The 15046-nt window shown below is 38.8% G+C and overlaps 1 protein-coding gene across 3 annotated transcripts in view; it reads right to left on the bottom strand.

The window, feature by feature from the left end:
- SETDB2 (SET domain bifurcated histone lysine methyltransferase 2) overlaps positions 1–15046 on the bottom strand; it is an 86378-nt gene that overhangs the window by 38636 nt on the left and 32696 nt on the right. For all 3 annotated transcript variants that reach the window (XM_047079494.1, XM_047079476.1, XM_047079467.1), the window contains 5 exons: positions 8386–8502; positions 7476–7645; positions 4801–5017; positions 4202–4298; positions 2731–2824 (listed from right to left, as the gene is read on the bottom strand). In XM_047079494.1, the coding sequence (XP_046935450.1) occupies positions 2731–2824; positions 4202–4298; positions 4801–5017; positions 7476–7645; positions 8386–8502 (695 nt within the window). The remainder of the gene's footprint in view (positions 1–2730; positions 2825–4201; positions 4299–4800; positions 5018–7475; positions 7646–8385; positions 8503–15046) is intronic.

A 15046-nucleotide genomic window follows, 5' to 3' on the forward strand; every position in this document is an offset into this window, starting at 1 on the left:
ACCAAGAACTGTCTCAAATATTTGAGAAATGTCTAGCTCCAAGTCTGCCTTCTTTATACCACCTTTTTATGAATGTACTGCTTGCCTCCTGTTACTATTACTGTATTTAATCTCTACTACTCATAAACTGACCTCTCTTCAACTCTAGAATCTCCGTTTCCATATATTCTAAACACCTGTAACAGTGGGTGTTTAGGGAGTACTCTAGGCCTGTAGGACAACAATGAAAAGCCTGAGAAGACCTGCTGGCATTACCCTCTACGAGTCCCAAGAGCAATAACTGTATTGCTGGGGGTTGTGTACACATTAGTGTTTGGTAGTTCTGCTACACGACCACTCAATAGTTACAAATTTTTAAGCAATAATACCTTAGAGTAAGATACGCTGCCTTAATCATTTTTTATCCAATAATGGAAATATTTTTTTAGAATATTCAAAAGTATGAATCCTTGTCAAACAGAATAAGTAAAATCATTTATTCTTTAAAAGTTACTGTGTCACCTAACTCAGTGGCACAAATTGTTTCTTTTAATGGTTTTGATTTAATCATTACTGTTACTGGCTGCTGTTCCTACATGTTCTCATATTTTAATCATAGGTTCCATGTGAACCATAATAGTACATAAATGATTTTTATAGTGCCTGCTATATATTAACACTATAGCAATCAATGAAAATAACAAAAGAACCAAAGCAGTAGTATTCATTATGGCTCACAGGCATGAAATGGTGAAGGAAACCAGACTATGTCATCCCAAAATACGCTTCTTTGACATAAGATTATTTTAGACTAACAGCGATTAAGTAGCATATGCAGGAAAAGCCCATTTCCCTCCCCTTATCTGTTTAAAAGCAGTACATAAATTTACAAAGGTGTCCCTCCTCCTACTAGGAAGGACAAAAGTTAGTGACAAGAGACAACTTTACACTTTCATCAGCCTAGAAACCAAACCAGTGGAATCTACATAACAAACTTTACTAACTAGCCTTTATCCACTATTGGTTTCTCACATATTTACCTTCCCACAACTTGCTGCCACTAGAGACTCAAGGTCCTTTTCATTTGTCCTGTCACCCTTCTAAAAATTTATTGCTGTTGTTTTTTGAGAGAGAGAGAGAGAGAGAGAGAGAGAGAGAACACGAACACAACCAGGGGAGGGGCAGAGAGAGAGAATCTTCAGCAGGTTCCATGCCCAGCGTGGAGCCCAATGTGGGGCTTGGTCTCACAACCATGAGATAGATCATGACCTCAGCAGAAATCATGAGTCGGACGCTTGACTGAACCACCCAGGTGCCCCTAAAAATTTACTGTTCTTTGGCTAAGATGCTAGATAAGCCACAGTTCTAAGCTACTTCTTTGTTACTCATCTCTAAGTACTCCCAGATGTTATATGTATGATACACACGGTAACAGTGATACATGGCAATAAATTTCTGCTTGCTTTTCTCTTGTCAATCTAATTTACAAGGCCTCACGCAGCTAACCTAAAATGGGTAGAAGAGATTTTCCTCCCCTACAATTATAGAATAATTATAATACATAAATATCCTTTGTGATAGACCTTTTCTGTCAAGCAGCTGCCTCGCTCCCTACTCCCAATCTCCATCCTTTAAGACCAGGTTAGGAGTTGGGGATACAGATGCAAGGAAGCTCAAACAGAGAAGAGGCAATGGCTGGTTATTTAAAAAGGGTCATCTTGGGGCACCTGGGTGGCTCAGTTGGTTAAGCGGCCGACTTCGGCTCAGGTCACGATCTCACACTCTGAGTTCGAGCCCTGCGTCGGGCTCTGTGCTGACAGCTCAGAGCCTGGAGCCTGTTTCAGATTCTGTGTCTTCCTCTCTCTCTGACCCTCCCCCGTTCATGCTCTGTCTCTCCCTGTCTCAAAAATAAATAAACATTAAAAAAAATTAAAAAAAAAATAAATAAAATAAAAAGGGTCATCTTTCAGCAGTATCCCTCTGTGAGGGAGATAGTGAAATGCAAAAGTACCAAAATCCAGGTCTGTCAAGTTGTAACATGAAATCCGGCAAGAATGGTAACATTCAAAGACAAGCACTCAGAATAGCAGTATTTTTGCTTTTTGCTGAGCATCTCTGCAGCAGTGTTGGGTGGAGTACTGTAGAATGATGTATCTTTATTGTTAAAGAGTTAGGAAATGGCAGCTTTGGACAATGCTTCCAAAACCAAAGATAACACTGTGGACTACGTAACTCAGAGTTGTCTCTACCCCACTCCTTCCTGCCATGCCCCAGATCACTGTTGGCATACGACTAGAGGTTGGCAAACTTCTTCTGCAAGGGGACAGAGAGCAAGTATTTTAGGCTTTGTGGACCATATGGTCTCTATCCTGACTATTCAGCAATGCTGACATAAATCATCAGAGACAATATATAAATTAATGAGTGTGGCTATGCTCCAACAGAAGTCTTTATGGACTCCAAAATTATAATTCCATACAATTTTTGAGTGTCACAAAGTATTATTCCTCTTCTCATTTTTTTCCAGTTATTTAAAAATGTAAAAATTATCATAGCTCATGGGCCATACATAAACAGATGGTGGGCCAGATTTGGTCCACAAATTGTAGTTTGCCAATATCTGATATAGACAAGAAGTAACTTATATAATGAATGCAGCTGTTTAAGTCTGAGACAATGAGCCACAGGTATTTAGCAGGACAGACAAAACAGCAGAAGAGGCAGGCAATCACAGAGTGAAACAAAGCCTACTTTTCATCTCCTTGGCTTTGGAGTTCAGATGTACTTGGGTCGGTTTAAATCCATCATTATCTTCTGAGCTGACAGACTCTGAGGAAGTAAATCCCTTAAAAGAGAACAGGGAAGATGTCTTTACCTTCTAGCTCAGGAAAAAGAATTTAATTTAGCAGTTAGCCCATTTTCATCAAGTGTCAATCTTCATAGGCTGTAGCTACCAGATTAGTTTTGAAAGCCTCAAAGCTGATATCATAAGAAATCTCTGTAGTGATGGCGCCCTTTTGGCCGTGTTCTGCTTCTAGGCACTTTAGTAAACCACTTTATCAAGTGGTTTATCAAGACTTATCAAGACTGTCAAGACATTCTTTAGGCATTAAAATTTAAAATAAAATTCTAATACATCCATCTGTATCCCTCAATTCTGATACCAGATTTGGCTTCAACAGTAAGATGTGCAAAGACAAAACACACTTTGGCTAGTTTTTACTTCAAAGAGAAGGTTAAGGGAGTTGCCTATCTTTATGAGTTGTAGACACTGCAATCACTTCATATGGTAAGGGTAGCTTTTAAAAAGGGCATATACTTAACACCATGCTTGGCACTGAACTAACTGTTCAATAAATGTTGACCATTATTAATTATTCAAGTTACTTAAAGGGTCAACATTTATTGAGCACTTGGGTGTCAGGCATTGTGCTACACAAAGTATCTGATGTTTATCTCATTTAATTCTCTTAACTCTGAGATCATTTTACAAATAAAGGAACGTAGACTTGGAGAGATCACCCAGGTAGTAAGAAACAGAGCTGGAGGTCAAACCCAGGTCCATGTGGTCTGATGGCCCAACTTTTTCATAATTTTGTGATCCTGAGGAGGTATTTACTGTACATTACTAGGGCAGAAGATAAATATCTGCACACCACCTAGGGCGGAGTTTTTACTTTTCATCAACAAGCCCTACTATGAACTACCATTATGTCTTCCTGTTCTTTTTCCGGTATCTTTCTTTGCTTTCAGGTTATAGTCTCTGACTAGTTATTCTTCTCAGTACAGACTGAAAAGTGTACCTTTGGAGGCTATCATGTAAAATGGTGCTTTCTGGAAGATTCTTTTATTAGGCTGTGCCTCTTCTTTCTCTTACATCTTACAACCTTATCTCCTAAGCCTACTGTATCTTTTTTCTTATTATGTATCACTATCAACTCTGGAACACTTTAACTTTTCCTACAAATTCTCAGAACTGGATAGCTCTCAGTCTCAGTGGAATACACTGTCAGATCATGACCAATCCTCTCCTTATATATCTAAGTTGGGAACATGCCAATCCACCATGGAGGACACTAATAAAGCACGGTCTTAACATTTCAAGAGTATGCCCATTCCAAAATAATAAAAGAAATCCTACACATTAAATAACACAAACAATTGGAACTAAGTAAAAGACAGAAAGATGAGATGGCCCCCATCTACATTTTGCAGTTTTTACCATCTTTTTCCCATTGCGTTGAATAATGGCTGTCTTGGCTTTAGGACTTCTGACTGAATGATACTGAATTCTTGAAATATTGTTACATTTCGTTTCTCTGAAAAGGAAAAAAAAGTTATTCTATATATCACTAAAAATTCTCTTTATTGGACTTTGAAATACAGATATCACTGTTACATAAATATCCATTAGAAATTAATCTAATAACATCTACGGATAGCCCCCACTAAAGAAAGAAACATATTTTAAAGTCAATCATATTTGAAGTACATTAAAAAAAAGAATCCATGAAAAGCTTTGCGCATAAGTTGATAGAAAATACAAAGGACTGCTAAAGTTATGACATCCATAAAGACTCTGATTAAAGTCATAAATTTTTTAAAGGTAAAACTCCAGAAATGGAACACTGAGGAAAAAAAGTATGTTGGCTAGATTTTAAAATCTAAGTGTTCTAGATTTCTCTGTGTTAAACTTGTAAATGTGAAGCAAGTTGATATACAGGAGATACACAGGAGTAGGGGTAAAGTAAGACACAAAGAGAACCACGCTTGATCAATAATACAGATCAATCCTGATTAGGTTTCTAAGATTTTACTTACGTAACAGGTTCTTTTAAATTATTACAGAATGTAGGTGGACACTCCTCAGTCTCAGCACTTCTATGTGTTTCCAGGTCTAATGGGATAACTTCTACCTCACAATCTGCAACTTCTATTTTCCTCTTTTTTGAAAACATATTTTTCATAGTATTCTCTTCCTTTCCATTTTCATCAGTAGGATCAGGTTTCCCAGTGTTAGATCTGCTTAGTAATCTTCCTAAAAGAAAAAAGGGTTTAATGAGACAAAAGATAATTGCTAAGCAACAAAAGAGCATCTCTATTCTGCTCCATTACTAAAGAATCCTGTGAAATATCCTTTATTTCTAGAATGAAAATAAACACATTAACTAATCCTAGAAAACTCTTGTAAGAAATAATAAACAAAAGACCAGTGAGAGATTTCTTATCTTCCAGGATATGAAAAAACATTGGCCATCTAAAAAAAGCATTGTCTGTTCTGGTATAACATGAAAGAGAATAGATTTAGCTACAATAATATAAAACAAAAATATAGATCAGAAAGCATTCTAGAAAATTAGAGAGGTGAACTCCAGTCTTAAGATTACAGCTTTTATGGGGCACCTGGGTGGCTCAGTTGGTTAAGCATCCAATCTCGGCTCAAGTCATGAGCTCATGGTTAGTGGGTTTGAGGCCCACATGGGGCTCTCTGCTGTCACCACAGAGCCCTCTTTGCATCCTCTGTCCCCCTTTTTTCTCTGCCCCTCCCCCACTCACTCTCTCTCCTTCTCTCTCTCTCAAAAATAAACATTTAAAGAAAAAGAGTATAGCTTTTGTGTCTAGTTAAAAATGCTGTATCAGCTAAAACGTATGTTCTTTTTATAAAGTGACCTATTTAAATCTGAGGTGATATGCACCTATTATTCTCATATTAAGTTCTAGTATAATATTAAAATCTTCAAGTTTATGCATTTTCTTGTAAGGGACTCAAAATTATACTTACCAAGTCAAAATGAGCAGCCGGATCAGAGAGATACCTTAGGTACATTTTCTAGTAATGCAGATAAAGCCAATGATACTTCCTGGACACCATGGAGCACCTTATAAGGCAGCTAACTTTCATCAGAGTTATTTTGAGAAATAGGAGAGACCAATGTGTAGGTAAATTGTGTAGGATGTGTGTCTGTAAGTGGTATGTGACAGGGATCCAAGTGTGACTGTTATGAATTATAATAATTCTTGCCCTCACTGAAGTGAACCTGGAATTTCAGATGAGAAGGGCTGCTCTGGTCCCTGCTGCCTTACTGCCAAGACTCAGTCTAGGACATTTCCTTTAGACTGGCTCCAGAGTTATGTTCCCTCAACCTTTCTCATTTCATGGTACACATAGGAAGTGAGGATTTTTGCCTGATACTCTGGGGTAAATGGCTGACACTACTGGAGACTGGTATTTCTGGCCTGGCGGCTGTGACCAGAAAGAATCAGTAACTGTACAGGCGTGCCCGGATGGCTCAGTTGGTTAAGTGTCTGACTTCAGCTCAGGTCATAATCTTGCGGTTCATGAGCTCGAGTCCTGCGTCAGGCTCTGTGCTGACAGCTTGGAGCCTGGGGCCTGGTTCAGATCCTGTGTCTCCCTCTCTCTCTGCCCCTCCCCTGTTTGTGTGCGCTCTCTCTCTCGCTTGCTCTCTCTCTCTCTCTCTCTCTCTCTCAAAAATAGATAAACATTAAAAAAAATCATTAACTGAACAACTATGACACACCAGTTGGGAAATTTTGCTCAGAGTGTGGGCAACTCTCTCGAGTCCCTGAAATGGAGTGAGCTGCTTAAAGTCACTGCCTGAATCATCCTGTGCAAGTATTTATTAGACTTAACTTGTTACATTCTAACAGCCCAAGTCATTGAGCAAGACAGTCTTTGATTGATAATCTTTACCTTAGCAAATCAGTTTTACAGTTTTCTTTTTTTTTTTTTTAATGTTTATTTATTTTGAGAGAGAATGGAAGAGGGGCAGAGAGAGGGAAAAAGAGAATCCCAAGTAAGCTCTGTAGTGTCAGCTCAGAGCCCAATTCAGGCTTGTTCTCACAACCACAAGATCACAACCTGAGCTAATATCAAGAGGTGGACGCTCAACTGACTGAGCCACCCAGGCACCCCCACCCGAGTCATGTAGTTTTCTTTCTTTTTTTTAAAGTTTATTTATTTATTTTGAGAGACAGAGACAGTGTGAGTGGGGGAGGGGCAGAGAGAGAGGGAGACAGAAGAGAATCCTAAGCAGGCTCCATGCTGTCAGCTCAGAGACTGACCTGGGGCTCGAACTCACAAAACTACGGGACCATGACCTGAGCCCAAACCAAGAGTCAGATGTTTAACCGACTGAGCAACCCAGGCACCCCTAGTTTTCTTATTCAAAAAGACTTCTAACCTTACCACAAAGCATCTGTAGCTATCATGGAGACCAAAAAAAAAAAAAAAAAAAAAAGCCTCACACAATAACCCAAGTTTTATCTCTGAGCCTTTCTTTTCTGGAACATCCAGTGTTTCCTAGAACATGTCATCCCTTCAGTGCTCAATCTCCCAGTTACTTGTCCCCTCTCTTATGCTCCTCCTATATATTGTTGCTCCTGTCCTTGCTATAAGATCTCAATGGCCCTGGCTAGTAAAAGAGATTCAGAAATGTGGACCTTACTATAATTTGAATAATTAACCTTTGCTTTACCTGAATAAATGCAAACAAATGTCCCTCTGTCAATGTCATCTAGGCAGCGTACTCCCCATCCCTTCTTTTCAGTTTTGAACACCTGTAGCCTTACTTGAGGTCCATGCTGCACAACTCGGTTTTGACACATTTGTCGATTACACTTGCACAACAGGCTGCATTCATAAATGCTGTCAACAAATATGCAAGAGAAAATCAATCAGATATCCAAATTAAAAGCAAAAGCAGTTTATACCGCTACCTCACCAATTATTACCAAGGGAGGCAGACTAAGTGTGAAGGCTCCTAAAGCTAGACTGCCTGGATTCTCATCATAGCTCCAGCCATCTACTATACTAACTGTGTGGCTTGGATGAGTTATTTAACCTCTGTGCTTCAATTTTCCATTTTTAAAAGTGGGGATATATGATAGTACTTGTCTTATAGGGCTGTTTCATAATTTAATGGGTATTTACAAGGTGCTTAAGGCAATGTCTGGCACATAATAAATGTTAGCTTTTAAAAAACTGTCTAGAAATGTCTGGGAAGGGAATGTCTAGGAAGAAAGATTTTCTGTTTCTATGCATTTTTTAATAACATCATTCTTGAAAGTTTGAAAACTCCCAATTTTTAAATGAGCTTTGTTAAGCTGTACTTCTTAATGAGGAAATGGCTGCCCAAAGCAGGCTAACCCTAGAGGGGAACAGCCACCTCAAAGCAAACATTTAAGTATGTTCTGTGTGGTACATGAGTGTTCTCTGACTTCCATTTCCAAGAACAATATATAAATTTGTTTTTTTATTCCTTAATATATAGATTTCTGCTACAAAAATTAATATTTAATGATATCTATAAGACTATAGATCACAATAGTAAAGTACCCACCTTCAAAAATACAAACACCCTGCAACAAATCCTCAAGGTATCTTACCCAGTAGGTATTTGTCTCTGTAGTCTTTTATATTTATATCCAGTGGTTATTTTATTACTCGACAAGGGGCAAGTCTTGGCATTCCTTGCTGTCAACTGAAGACATGCACATTTTGTTCTAAAAGGAAGGCAATGGATGGAGAAGTTAGAATAAAAAAGCACCAACTTGAGTAATGAGAGTCTTCTTAAAAGTGTAAATGATAGGGGTGCTGTGGTGGCTCAGTCAGTTGAGTGTCTAACTGTTGGTTTTAGCTCAGGTCATGATATCACGGTTCATGAGCAAGCCCCACATGGGGCTCTGTGCTGACAGTGCAGAGCCTGCTTGGGATTCTGTCTCCTTCTCTCTCTGCCCCTCCCCTGCTTGTGATCTCTCTCTCTCAAAAATAAATAAACATTAAAAACTGTAAATGACAGTAAAAGATGTAATTGTATTTAGAATAGTCATTTGGCTCATGGACAGCTGGGCTTCTTCCCTAAACAGATTTCTTTAAAAGACAAAAACTAAGAGGAATTTATAAATAATTCTAAATAATATAAATAATTCTAAATTACCCTATCCCTGTATTTGTTCATGAAATACATACTTAACTATGTGAGTTTTAGTTTTTTGGTTTTTTTTTAACGTTTATTTATTTTTGAGACACAGAGAGACAGAGCATGAATGGGGGAGGACCAGAGAGAGGGAGACACAGAATCTGAAACAGGCTTCAGGCTCTGAGCTGTCAGCACAGAGCCCGACGCGGGGCTCGAACTCACGGACCGCGAGATCATGACCTGAGCTGAAGTCGGCCGCTAAACCGACTGAGCCATCCAGGCGCCCCATAGTTTTAGTTTTTTTAAATGAATTCCTTTCATTTCCTATTCAGCAGAAGCTAGTTTGTGAAAATTCTCCTAGCTCCCCTCTCCTACAATGGATTAACTTATGTGCGAAAGGGCATAGGTAGTTTTGCAGACATCTTAAATTATCTCTCCCTCCAATTACATGAAAACAAGTGGGGAGATTGATGCTGGCCATCTGGCTACTACAATCTGCTTTTCATAATGTTGCTAAAGCAGACGACATACAACCATAGATTTCTCTCATGCAAGATGGCAATCTAGAAAGACCTCCTCCATAGATGCACCAGATCTACCTATTTGTAAAGCAATGCTTTGGGAAGAACTGAAGGCTGACTGAACAGCTTCTTCACAACAAAAGATAGACCATGTACAGAATGGCAAGAGAGACAGAGACACTGTAATGAAGGGAACCCCCACCACCTCTGACACTGCAAACTGCAGTGGGGAAGGACTGGTGAGCAGATTTATCTGCCCTGGGGCACAGAAAAAAAGAAATGACAACTAGAATACAAAGGAACTGGCCTTAGAACCCTGTTGATTGGCAGGGGAGCTGCTGCAACTCTCTGAGTTAGAGGGGCTGGCAAGTGCCCCATTTTACATTTCCTCTGCACCTTAATAGCACAGATGAGAGTAGAGTCTGGGAGCCCTAATTGGACTATCACCATACCAAGCCTCAGACGCCTTGAAGCACAGAAAAAAAGCTGCATTTTCAAAGAACAACTAGGACATAAAAGACTCAGCCCTAAAACTATGCAAAATGGCAGGGAAGCTGCTGAAACCCTCTCAGAGTCAGAGAGGCTGGTGAACACCACAGGTGATATTCCCCCTCCACCCTGACAGTGCAGACAGGACAAGGGTCCAGGTACCTTAGCAGACCTACCACTGCAGTGAGCCCTGGGACCCTAGCCCACACCAGCCCTAGCCATCCCATTAAAGCGGCTCCAGTGCAGCACACACCAGATACCTCTGGTCAGCATTCACTATAGCTGCAGACATCTCTTCAAGGTGACACAGGTGCAAAGTACCCTGGAAGACTCCAGGCTGACAATACTCTGGCTTCAGATGACATGTTAGCATATCCCTGGTACACAGTATCCTAGGACCTCCTGACCCATTTCCTGACTCAGCCCTAGCCACCCTGCCAGGGCCCCCCTGAATAAAGAACTATGGGACCTTTGGCCTAACACCCATTTAAGCTTTAGCTGTCTTCTCAAGGTACCCTCTCTGTGAAGAACCCTGGGACCATCCCAGACAATGTCCACTTCAGCGTCAGCTGTCTGGCCAATGTGCAACCTATGCTGAGAGCCCTAGGACTGCTCCATCCCACACCAACTTCATCTCCAGGCATCCCACCAGGACAGTGTCAGCATGCAGTCCTCTGTCCCACAGCCCACAAGAGCCACAGATCCAGCCAGTCAAAGTCACTTAGGCACACAGTCTCCACAGACACAATCACACACAAGATCATTACTTCCTGTTTAGGAGAAGTTAACGATTATACCTAATTCAACAGAAACAAAGACAGAAAGTCAAGTAAAATGAGGAGACAGGAATATGCTCCAAACAAAAAAACTACACAAAACCTCAGAAAATAAGCTAAATGAAATGGAGATAAACAACATGCTTGATAGAGAGTTCACAGTAATGATCATGAAGACATTTACCAAACTGTAGAAAAGATTGGATAAACTCAGTGAAAACTTCAACAAAGAAGATAGAAAATATGAAAAAGAACCAATCAGAGTTGATGACTATAACTGAAATGAAAAATATACTAGAGGGAATCAACAGATTCAAGGATGCAGAAGAACATATTAGCAATCTGAAAGATTGGGTAATAGAGTACCCAAGCTGAATAATGATAAGAAAACACAAGTTAAAAAAAAAATGAGGATAGGTTAAGGGATCTCTTGGACAATATCAAGTGAGCAAACATTTGCATTACAGGGGTCCTGGAAGTAGAAGAGAGAGATAAAGGGGCAGAAAACTTATTTGAAGAAATAATAGCTGAATATTTCCCTAACCCAGGAAAGAAACAGACATCCAGGTTCAGGAAGCACAGAAAGTTTCAAACAAGATGAATCCACAGAGGTCCACACCATGATACATAATAATTAAAACGTTAAAGATTAAAGATAAGGATAGAATTTTAAAAGCAGCAAAAGAGAAGCAACTAGTAACATTTAAGGACAAACCCATAAAGCTATCAGTTGGTTTTTCAGCATAAACTTTGCAGGCCAGAAGGGAGTGGGCATGATATATTCAAACTACTGAAAGGAAAAAAAAAATCTACAATGAAGAATATTCTATTTGGCAAGATTATCATTCATAATTCAAGGAGACATAAAGACTTTCCCAGACAAACAAGTTAAAAGGTTCATCATTACCAGATTGTCCTTACAAGAAATGTTAAATGGAACACAAAAGGCCATAATTAGAAGAAAATTATGAAAGGGAAGAGGACTCACAAAGTTTAAAGATGTAAAATATGACAATATAGATATAAAATGTGGGAGGGGGGAGTTAAAATGAAGAAGTTCCTTTAGACTGTGTTTAACCTTAAGTGACCATCAGCTTAATACAGACTACTCTATACTTAGGATGTTATATATAAACCTCACAGTAACCAAAAACCTGTAATAGAGATACAAAAGAAAGCCAAGCCTAATACTAAAGAAAGTAATCAATCTTAAGGAATGAGAACAAGAGAAGAAAGGAATGGAGAACTACAGATATGTCCAGAAAACAATTAACAAAATGGCAATCAGCACACACTTATCAATAATTATGTTAAATGTAAATGGACTAAATGCTTCAATCAAAAGACATAGGGTGACAGAATGGATTTAAAAACAAAAACAAAGACTCATCTATGTGCTGCTTACAAGAGACTCTCTTCAGACCTAAAGACACAGACTGAAAGTGAAAAGATGGGAAATGATATTCCATGCAAATGGAAGTGGGAAAAAAAAAAAACCTGTGGTAGCAGTATTATATTGGACAAAATGGACTTCAAAACAAAGATTGTAACAAGACACAAAAAAGGGCAATATATAATGATACAGGGATCAATCCAAAGACAGGATACAGCATTGTAAATATTTAAGCACTCAACATGGCAGCCCCTAAATGCATAAGGCAAGTTTTAACAGACATAAAGGGAGAAACTGACAGTAATACAATAATAGTAGGGGACTTTAATATCCTACTTACATCAGTGAACAGATCATCCAGGCAGAAAGTCAATAAGAAAACTTTTTTTTTTTTAATTTTTTTAACATTTTATTCATTTTTGAGACAGAGAGAGACAGAGCATGAACGGGGGAGGGGCAGAGAGAGAGGGAGACACAGAATCGGAAGCAGGCTCCAGGCTCTGAGCCATCAGCCCAGAGCCCGACGCGGGGCTCGAACTCATGGACAGCGAGATCGTGACCTGAGCAGAAGTCGGACGCCCAACCGACTGAGCCACCCAGGCGCCCCAAGAAAACTGTCTTTGAATAACACCAGACCAGATGGACTTAAGAGATACACATATACAGAACATTCAAGCCAAATACAACAGAATACACATTCTTTCCAAGTGCACATAGAACATTCTATAGGATAGATCACATATCCCAATAAACAAGTCTTAATAAATTTAAGAAGACTGAAATCCTATCAAACATCTTTTCTGACCACAATGGAATGAAATTAGAAATCAATTACAAAAAAAAAAAAGTGGAGAAACCATAAACATGTAGATGCTAAACAATATGCTACTCAACAAGCAATGGCTCAATGAAAAACTCAAAGAGAAAATTTAAAAATACCTGCAAACAAATGAAACCCACTGGTCCAAAACCTTTGGGATGCAGCAAAAGAAATTTTAAAAGAGAAATGTATAGTGATCTCAAGAAACAAGAAAAATCTCAAACAATTTAAACTTACACCTCTAGAAATTAGAAAAAGAAGAACAAGACCCAAAATTAGTAGCAAATAATAAAGAATAGGGCAGAAATAAATGTAAAAGAGACTAAGAAAAAAAAAAATAGACAAGATCAATGAAACCAAGAGCTGAATCTTTGAAAAGAAAAACAAAATTGATAAACCTTTAGCCAGATTCATCAAGAACAAAAAGAGGATCCAAATAAATAAAATCAGAAATGAAAGGGGTAAAGTAACAACTGACACTACAGAAATACAAAGGATGATAATAGATAAGAGACCTCTATGAAAAATTACATGTCAACAAGTTAACAACCTAGAAGAAATGGGTAAGTTCACAGAAACATATAATTTTCCAAAACTATATCAAGAAAAAGAAAATCGGAATAGTCTGGTTACTAGTAACAAAACTAAACTGGAAATAAAAAAAACTCCATTTAAAGAAGAGTTAATACATATTCTCAAACTATTCTAAAAAACAGAAGGGAAAGGAAAACTTCCAAATACATTCTATGAGGCCAGCATTATCTTGATACAAAAACCGAATAAGTATACTACAAAAAATGAAACTACAGGTCAAGATTCCTGATGCAAAAATCCTCAACAAGATTAGCAAACCAAATTCAACAATACATTAAAAAGATCATTTACCATGATCAAGTGGGATTTATTCCTGGGATGCAAAGATGGTTCAATATATGCAAATAAATCAACATGATACTCAACATTAACAAAAGGATAAAAATCATAGGATCATCTCAGTAGATTCACAAAAAGCATTTGACAAAATTCAACATTGTTCATGATAAAAAAAACTCTCAACAAAGTGGGATTAGAAGGAACATACCTCAACATAACAAAGGCCATAAATGACAAACTCAGAGCTAATATCATACAGTGGTGAAACCTGAGAGCTTTTCCTCTAAGATCAGGAATAAGACCAGGATGTCCACTCCCACGACTTTTATTCAACATAATACAGGAAGTCCTAGCCACAGCAATCAGACAAGAAAAAGAAATAAGAGGCATCCAAATTAGTAAGAAAGAAATAAAATTGTCACTATTTGCAGATGACATACTACATACAGAAAACCCTAAAGACTCCACCAAAAAAACTACTAGAACAGATAAATGAATTCAGTAAAATCAGAGGATACAAAATCGATGTACAGAAATCCATTGCATTTCTCTACATTAACTAATACAAAGAGAAATTAAGAAAGCAATCTCATTTACAATTGTACCAAAATAGGGATGCCTGGGTGGCTCAGTTGGTTAAGCATCTGTCTTTGGCTCAGGTCATGATCTCGCGATTTGTGAGTTTGAGCCCTGTGTCAGTCTCTGTGCTGACAGTTTAGAGCCTGGAGCCTGCTTCATATTCTGTGTCTCCCTCTCTTTGTGCCCCTCCCTCTTCCTCTCTCTCTGAGATAATAAACATTAAAAAAAAAATTGTACCAAAATAATAAAATACCTAAGAATAAACTTAACCAAGGTGGGGGGGTGCCTGGGTGGCTCAGTTGGTTAAATGTCTGACTTCAGCTCTGGTCATGATTTCACAGTTTGTGAGTTTAAGCCCCGCAGTGGGTTCTGTGCCAACAGCCTGCTTCAGATTCTGTGTCTCCCTCTCTCTCTCTGCCCCTCTTCTGCTTGCACCCTCTCTCTTTCAAAAGTAAATAAACATTAAACAAATTTTTTAAATGGGGCACCTGAGTGGCTCAGTCAGTTAAGCATCCAAATTCGGCTCAGGTCATGATCTCCCAGTTGGTGGGTTCGAGCCCCGCATCGGGCTCTGTGCTGACAGCTGAGAGCCTGGAGCCTGCTTCGGATCCTGTGTCTCCTTCTCTCTCTGCCCCTCCCCTGCTCGCACTCTTTCTCTCCCAAAAATAAACATTAAA

The sequence above is a fragment of the Lynx rufus genome, unplaced genomic scaffold (assembly GCF_022079265.1).
Source record: "Lynx rufus isolate CCGP_SWC_20201006 ecotype Redwood Valley unplaced genomic scaffold, mLynRuf1.p SCAF_1, whole genome shotgun sequence".
In the NCBI taxonomy this organism is placed as follows: Eukaryota; Metazoa; Chordata; class Mammalia; order Carnivora; family Felidae; genus Lynx; species Lynx rufus.